The sequence below is a fragment of the Indicator indicator genome, chromosome 14 (assembly GCF_027791375.1).
Source record: "Indicator indicator isolate 239-I01 chromosome 14, UM_Iind_1.1, whole genome shotgun sequence".
NCBI lineage: Eukaryota > Metazoa > Chordata > Aves > Piciformes > Indicatoridae > Indicator > Indicator indicator.
Window position 1 is genome coordinate 7,024,173 of NC_072023.1, and position 8,389 is coordinate 7,032,561.

At 46.4% G+C, this 8,389-nt stretch overlaps 1 protein-coding gene across 2 annotated transcripts; it reads left to right on the top strand.

Annotated features, from left to right (window-relative positions):
- The first annotated feature begins 1,254 nt into the window (after positions 1-1,254).
- POLR3H (RNA polymerase III subunit H) lies at positions 1,255-7,514 on the top strand. Of its 2 annotated transcripts, XM_054386965.1 has the most exons (6): positions 1,255-1,365; positions 2,583-2,679; positions 4,485-4,571; positions 5,557-5,620; positions 6,629-6,836; positions 7,461-7,514. In XM_054386965.1, the coding sequence occupies exons 1-6, from the start codon at positions 1,255-1,257 to the stop codon at positions 7,512-7,514; spliced, it is 621 nt and encodes a 206-aa protein (XP_054242940.1). The 2 variants fall into 2 exon arrangements, with proteins under 2 accessions (XP_054242940.1, XP_054242941.1); XM_054386966.1 differs by lacking the exon at positions 4,485-4,571.
- The last annotated feature ends 875 nt before the right edge of the window (positions 7,515-8,389 follow it).

Below are 8,389 nucleotides of genomic sequence, written 5' to 3' on the forward strand. Positions count from 1 at the left end.
TGAAGCCTGCAAAATCATACCATGGTTGTGGGGTTTTTTGGGTTGGTTGGTTTAGATGGGTTTTTTTCCTTTTTTTTTTTTTTTTTTTTTTGCAATTAACCCTCAGAATAAATTATTCCAGCTCTCCATTATGCAGATTTGCACCTGATAATAGCCTTGAACAGAGCCTTGGGCAGTTGCTGATGTGAAGAATACCTCCCAGGTACTAAGGGGCTATAAACCCACACAGTTTTGCCGCACAGGTAGGCAAACAGGTTAAGAATTTGCTCTCAGAGAGGTGCAAACTTTCACCTCTTGTAGGAATCGAAGCTTACGAAAAGGTGAAACAACAGCTGCGGCCCAGGACCCACTGCTAAAGCAAGGGGAGCACAGGTACACAGCAGCCCTCTGATAGCCGCCTCGTTGGTGAGGGCCTCTCCACGCTCATATTGACCCAAACCACTCCCCTCAAGCAGCCCACCAGCCACCAGCGCACCCCAGAGTCACCGGGGCTGACCCCACAGCGGTAACGGGAAGTAATGGGAGGGAACGGGAGATAACGCGAGGGAAGGGGCCGGTGGGGGTGCCAACCAGGCGGTGGGGGTGTATGGAAACAGCTGGGAACGAGGCAGGGGGGTGGTAACGAGTCCCAGCCCCACCCGTGCCCTACCTGGGGCCCCACCCCGACCTGAGGAGGGACAAAACGGCCGTGGCGGGGGGAGGCGCTTGCGCTAGAGGGCTTCACCCCATACGCCCCGTGAGCGCGCCGCCCGCCGTCAATCAGGGTATGAGCCCGCCCGCCGAAGACGATTGGCTGCTGTGCCGGAAGTGCGGTGAGTGTAGGCCGCGCACGCCGAGGCCCCTGGCACCGAAGGTGGGTGAGACGAGCTGCCACGTTTCCGCCGGGCAAGGCTGAGCCAGGTCGCGCCAGGCAGCTTCACCCGCCCCCGGGCCACTCGCTGCTGTGTGCCCTCCGCTTAATACAACGGCGGCATCCCCGACAAGGGTTGGCGTGGCTGCCTGCAAACCTTCTCCCCCACTCCCGGTGACGGCCGTTGCGCGGCCGCCTTCGAACTCCACGCCGCTACCCCATGTCCTCTCCCCGTCCCATTAGGGATAGCCAGAGTGCTGCCCCACTAAGCTCCGTGCAAGACTTTGGGGTGGTTTCCCAGGCTTGACCCACATTAGCTGTTGGAGATCTTAGTTGTCCTTGCAGTGCTCCGGTTCCTGAGGCTGTTGGTGTCCCCGCGCTCCTCAGAGGCGCTTCCTACCACCATGTTTGTCCTGGTAGAGATGACTGATACAGTGAGAATTCCTCCCTGGCAGTTTGAAAGGAAACTGAATGAATCCATTGCTGAAGAGCTAAACAAGAAATTGGCCAATAAGGTAAAGTGTGTGTCATGTGTAGGTTGATGCAGGCATCATAATGTCCCTGAGTGTTTTTTTCCTTTTGCTTGTTCCAAGTGAGATGTGAGGATGAGGTATCAGAGTAGTGATACCTCGCAATTAAAATATCATAAACTGTAAACAAAGAGGCAGCCACATATCATCCCAAAGGGGTCTTTTTTACTAATGGCTAGTTCTGTAATGGGAAGATACTGAGGCACCAAATGGGGCAAGCAAGCATGAAAGAAGTGAGAGTAACTGCTGGTTTTGTGTATAGAGTAGTGATCTGAAACACAGCCTGAAAAATGGCTGCAAACTAATCCATCGAATGGGGAATTGTGGAAAAAAAAAAAAAAGAAAGGTGATAGATGTAGAAGGGCAATACTGGAAGAGAAATGAGGGTGGTAAGAGCTTACTTGGGCTGTGCCTAGTATTTGAAATACCGAGTGGCAGTAAGAAGTTGGTCTTTATTGAAGGATATAGAAAAATATTCTGTCACAGACCAGGAGGCCACAGGTTTCTTTTGCAGCCCATGGGACTGTCCTTAAGGTAGGACTTTCAGGGTGAGTCAGATGCACAATTCAAAATATCACTTGTGATTGTGAAGGGAGCTCTGAAGAGTAACCTGAAGTTATTGAGGGCAGTGAATAGCAGGTTATACAAACAGGTTATGAAAAGCAAATGTCTTCCCTAGTACACTGATGACTTGTAGGTGCTGCAGATTTGATAGGCTATGAAGCTGCCTCAGAAGCAGCAGAGAAATCAAGAGTTCTCCTCTCTCCCCAGAGTAGTGTAGGGTAAGATGAAGGCAAGGTGGGAGGCTCCTGAGAGTGTAACTAGGCTTTGGATAAGCTGGGAGGTGGTGGTGATGATGTCTGTGGGCAGCTATTTACTGGCTTGGCAGGTCAAGTTCTCTCACCTCTGACAGTTATCCCAAGGGTTTCTGTTTGCAGCAGTGGTCTTTCCAGTGCCAAAGAAAACACATGCTCCCATAACACTTGAACAAGTTAGGGGTTCCCCTGCAGTGTAGAGTGGTTAGAGCTGGGGCTGTTGAAGGGGGTGTACCAAAACAGCCTGCCTCACATCTTGGCACCTTTGTGTTGCCTTCTTTTGAAAAGGTGTGTACAGTGTATGAATGTGAGGGTGTGCTTGATTTAGCCATGTGGGTTGCTTGATGTATTGCTTTTTAATTTTTTTTTTTTTCCTCCTTTGAGCAGGTTGTGTACAATGTTGGCCTCTGCATCTGTCTGTATGATGTCACAAAGCTGGAAGATTCATACATATTCCCTGGAGATGGTGCCTCACATACCAAAGGTGTGCATGTGTGCCCTCAGTTCTATAGTTTTGCAGAAGGTTAATGATCTGGAAATATAAATTAAGTTTGCTAGGAAAGGAAATTTAAAGAACTTAGTGAACTTCGTAGCCTTAACTCTCTTCTTATTTGCCATGTTCCTCTTGCCCTTTTAATATCTTGTATTTTCTTTCCAATTTTGGGGTACAAATACAGCTTTAAATAGCCAGTCCTGTTTGCCTTTTCCAGCAGGCCATCTCTGTACTGCAATTAGAGCCACAGGTGTGGGGTAAAGGAAGGGGTTAGTTTAAAATTATTGGAAATCTGGCCATAGAAAATAAGTTGCATTAATTGTACTGTGTTTCTCTAGTACTATTTTTTCCCCCTATTGAAGCTTATTTTTCCTAGCTAGAATGTTGAAACATGTTTCTACATAAAACATTTGCACAGCATTTGATGCTACTTTCCTAGCTGGAAGCTTTGCTACATTTTTGAGTCCTAGACAGATCTAGTTCAGCATACAGCACTTCTAGTGACTGTTTTATTTAAAACAAAGCAAGACATGATTAGCTTCTTTGCTTTGGCTTGGCAAATCTAAGTACAAACTGGAAGTAAATGCATGAAAGGAAATTTTGTATAGTTTCTAAAGTTCAAATAAGTTCCTTTAAACTGGGAAGAGATATATTTTTCTAGTTTGTTTCCAATGTGGAAGGATAGCTTGAGCAAAGGAAATGTTCCCTGTTAGAAGGGGACTGGACTGACACTATGTAGCTCCTCTTGCCTAATTTTTAACTCCAGCAGAAACCATTCCTCACAAACAAAAGCCTCTCTAACACTCAACAAGCATGGCAGGCTTTCCTGCTTGTCTTAATCTCCCTTCAGCTTCTTAACTTTGAATTATTCCTTGAAATGAAATGAGAATATGTTCTCTCTGAGCTTGGAAAAGAAGTCTGCTGTCAGAATCTAAAGAGGCACTTTGATAAACCTTGCAGTATCTGGTAATAACTTTTTCTTTAATGTACTGCCTGATTGCATGTAAAGGAGTAGCACTGAGTATGGACAGCAAAAATGATGTTCCTTTGCTCATAAATGTTTGGCTAAGATAGTCTCAACGTTCTTATAATGAATTCTTAAATGCAAAATGCTTGGCTAGAAACTTCTTTTTTTAACCTGAATGAAGAATCCAGTTCTGTTAGAGAATCTTATTTATTCTGGGAATATTTGCTATCAGATGTTTCATTAAAAAAGATACAGCATGGCTAACAGAGATAAAAGGAGCAGAAAGTGTAATTTCAGCTGATACTCTTGGCCTCAAAGCATTTTGCAGGAATGCTCACATCACCCTCACAGAACACTGGAACAGGCTGCTCAGAGAGGTTGTGGTTAGTCACCTTCACTGGAGACATTGAAAACCCACCTGGATGTGTTCCTGTGTGACCTGCTCTAGGTGGTCCTTCTCTGGCAGGAGGTTTGGACTGGATGATCTTTCAAGGTCCCTTCCAATCCCTAACATTCTGTGTGTGTGTGTGTGAGCAGAGGCCCTGCTCCAGCTGATGTTCTTCACCTTACTGTTCGATTCTGAACTTAACCTCTTGCCAGATGAAAGAGCAGAGAACAGGAGACTGCTGTCAGAATTCATACAAAGCAGGAATCAGAACTCTTTATTTCTGCTTTTCTATCATCTAATGAGCGTCTGTAAGGAAACTGTAAACTAAACCGGGGGAAGCGTTTTAGAGGGCATGGAGGCTGTGGGGTTTTGTTTTAGTGGCAGCCACCTTGTGTAGTTCACTGACACAGATGTGACATCAATGATGTGTTTTCTTTTAAGTGCATTTCCGCTACGTGGTCTTCCATCCCTTCCTGGATGAGATTCTGGTTGGACAGATTAAGAGCTGCAGTCAGGATGGCGTTCACGGTAAAACAGAACTTGTAACGTTAGGGAGCTGCAGGGGTCTTGGGCCTTTTGAGGTACTCAGGCTTCAGGTTGTATAGTGCTGTGTGTGGGCTGGTTAAAGGCCTTTAGCGCTGCTCTGACCTGAGGGTGGTTGGTGGTTTGAGCCTGGCAGCTTCCCCTGCCCTTGACAGTTTTGTCTGCACTCCCCTTCCCTTTTGTCATTCATGTGCATGCCCAAGAACAGACAGGCCCATCTGGAGCTCTGACTGGATTCATTTTCTTGCTTCAGTTAACAGAACTTGTGTTTTTCTAAAGTGGTAATGTTGGCTCTTGTTGGCCTGATGCATCTTCCCTATAGCTCTGTGCAAATTCACGATCGTTTCCTGTACCTGAAAACGTGGCAGGGCAATGTCTTTGTGAGCACAAAGTGCTGTCAGATTAATGGAATACATAATTGATGGGTTCCTTTCCTTTCTTGTAGGAGTCTTTCATGCAAGCAAGCTCCTCTGCTCAGTCGTTAAGTTAGGACAATAAGATTATCTTGGGTGCATTTGGTGCTGAATTTGGGCATGTCCACTCCTGGATAAGATTCAGCATTGTGAAAGCTCAAGGGGGAGGTGGTGGGTGTGCTAACGTTGTATTGGGCTTTATTTAACGTGTTACATCTGTGATTTCTAAGCTTATTTTCTGTCACAGACCTCTATAGCATCTGACTCATTTCTTGGAACGCTTTCATTTCCAATCCTGCTCCAAGCAACCTTTTCCTTTCCCAGCGGGCATGAAGACTGTGCCCTCTGTTGCTGTGTGTACTTTCAGCTGGGTGGTTGCTTCACTGCCAACTGAAATTGAGCATTGTGGCTTAAAGAATAATTCCTGCATGATCTCGGATGTCCTTCCTGAAAGAGGAAGGAGAATGAGTCCAGAAATGCATTTTGGGAATGGCTCTGCTACATAAATCATTTGCAAAGAATTGGTTTAGTCTTAACCAAATTCTTTTCCTCCACAGTTTCTATTGGATTCTTTGATGATATTGTCATCCCACCAGAATCCCTGCAGCAGCCAGCTAAGTTGTATCCTTTGATCACCTTTGATAACTTTACTACTTCATTTCAAAAGATTGTGCAGTGCTGGCCCAACAGGCATTCAGCACTGCAACAATGAAGGTGCTCAGTGGCAGAAGCTAAGCCCTTGTGTCAGGCAAGTCCCACAGACTGTTATCACAGCTAGACAGGCCTCAGGCTCGTTGGGTTTTGCAGGGTCATTGTGCCTGCTGATAGGAATGAATGGCAGTGTCTCCTGAACAGCCACCCTGTAATCCCTGCCTCTGGTCTTGGCTGCTGCTGAAGACAGAATGCTGTTTTTACCACATCCTGTAACGTCGAGATACGTGGTGTGATAGGCTTCACTGTGGTAGGCAGGCACTTCCTGGGGGTGAGGGAGTTTGCTTGTTTGGGGGTGGTCTTACTTATGGGATTTTTTTTTTTTTTGGGGGGGGAGGGGTGTGAAGGTAACTCCAACTCTGCCCAGCAGCCTTCGAAGCAGGAAAGTCAAAAATCACAGAATGCCAGGTTGGAAGGGACCCCAAGGATCACCTGGTCCAACCTTTCCAGGTGATAGTGTAGTTGAAATGAGATGGTCCAGCACTCTGTCAGGCTGAGTCTTAAAACTGTCCAGTGTAGGGGCATCAACTACTTTCCTTGGGAGATTCTTCTAATATCTAATTCTTATTATGGGGAAAAATTTTCTTCTCAATTCCAATGGGAATCTCCCCAGAAGTATCTTGTACTCATTTCCCCTTGTCTTTTCATTGGGACTCCTTGTAAAAGGAGAGTCTCCATCTTCCTGGTAGCCATCCTTTATGTACTGGTACACAGTGATGGTAATAAAAGACCATGTCCATGACAAAAGGTCTCCCCTGAGCCAGATGTGAGTCCTGGGCTGTGCAGATGATGACCTAGAACAGTGCGTTGTGGTTTGGTAAGTAATTATGGAAAGGCTTTCAACTCCCAAAATTGTCAGAAAGTGAAATCTGTCAGACAATACTGATTGTTTCCACCCTTAACCTATGGCATGGCCAGTGATGAAGCAGAGCAGGTGTGGGTGTGGGAATATGAGACAGAAGAGGGGGCCCATGACCTTTACATGGACATTGGGGAGGAGATCCGCTTCCGAGTCGTGGATGAAACGTTCATTGATACATCACCGACAGGTCCAAGCTCTGCAGAGGCTTCCACTTCAAATGCCACAGAAGAAGTCCAGAAGAAAGAAGCACCCTACACTCTTGTGGTAACTGTGTGCATAATTCCTGCAGCCTTGTGAATGTTGTGGCTTATTCTATGTCCAAAATAGCAGCCCTTTCCCAAGGAACTGATTGCTTGGACTGTGAAGCAGAGACGTAGTCACAAATGAAAGGAGTGGAAAAGGGGACATTGTTCCTGTGGTGTGACACTGTGTTTGCTGTGTGTTTTCACACTCTGGTTGTTAGTGGAGTTCCCTCTGGGAGGCTGATTCAAAGTGGGTGCAGGATCTGCAAGTGGGAGTGAGCATAGGAGGAGCACAGGGCTGGGAGGAACATCAGGGTTTACACAGCAGCTAAATGGTCTTTTCCATGCAGTGGTTTGGCATAAGGCCCATCTCAGTACAGGGCAAGAGACAGATGGATCTAAACCAGTGAAAGCTGGGGTGGTCAGGAGGTGGAATGGGCAAGCACTTGATTTCCAAGTGTTGAAGCATTTGTTGTAGTGCTGACAAAGTTCAAAGCACTTTGGGCAAGCACTGGGCAGGCTCTGGTAGGACAGAAGTGAGTACTTGATCCATTACTCAGGGCAGGCAGGTATTTTTATGTTTTCATACATTTACTCCTGTGTTTCTGTGTGGTTTATCATTGCACACCCTCTTCTCTGTCAACAGGGATCCATCAGCGAGCCAGGCCTGGGCCTCCTGTCGTGGTGGACAAACAGTTAGCTGCAATCAGAGCCTGCTCCACAAAAGTCTTTCCAGTGGGTGTTTGGGGGAATAAAGGGATCCTGCTGGTGCTCATTGCTCCTCTGAAGCTGAAGGAGAAATCAGACCTGCCACTTGCTGTTGTTCCTTCCGCTTCCAACCTGCCAGACTGCGACAGTCGCTTTCAAGAAACGTCTTCACTCTTCTGTAGAAATGAATCTACAGGCACAAAAACCCTTGAGCACAGCAGCAACAAACTCAGCTGGAGCTTTGGGCTCCTGCCCTGGAGGGAAAACTGTGGGGAGGTCTTTACTTGCCTGAATTAAGAAGGGAGTTGATTTGAGTGAAAGGAGGAGAGAATGCCTGTCAAGACACATTGCTTCCTTGGGCTGAGAGCTTGGTCTCAGAGGGGTAGAAACCCACCCTTAATTTGACAGGAAATGGAGAAGAAACAGCAAAAGACTAGAGCTCCTAGAGATGTGGTACTCCAGACACCAGGAAAATGCTGCTGCTGGGAGGTTGGGGAAGGTGGTGGTAATGTTCTTCTAAGAATGGGGATGTAAGCCATGGATGAAGTCAGCCCAAAAGAATTGTTGGTTGTGCTGCATGGAAATACTTTGGGTGGGCTGTATTTATGTAGAATGAGCTGAACTTTGCAGGAGTTTGACTGAAAAATACATAGTTATGCACTGAAATGGACCAAGGCTGCTCTGAGCAAGCTAAATACTTGTTTGTGGGAGTGTGTTAATATGAGAAATGGAATCAATAGTAAAAACCACACAAGCTGCCTTCTTCTATAATGTGTGGGGAAACTATTAGCTTCCTGCCTAGCAGGAAGAAAAAAAGTTGCCTCCTGCAGTTTATCTACTTGGATTTCAAGGCAGACAGTGTTGAGA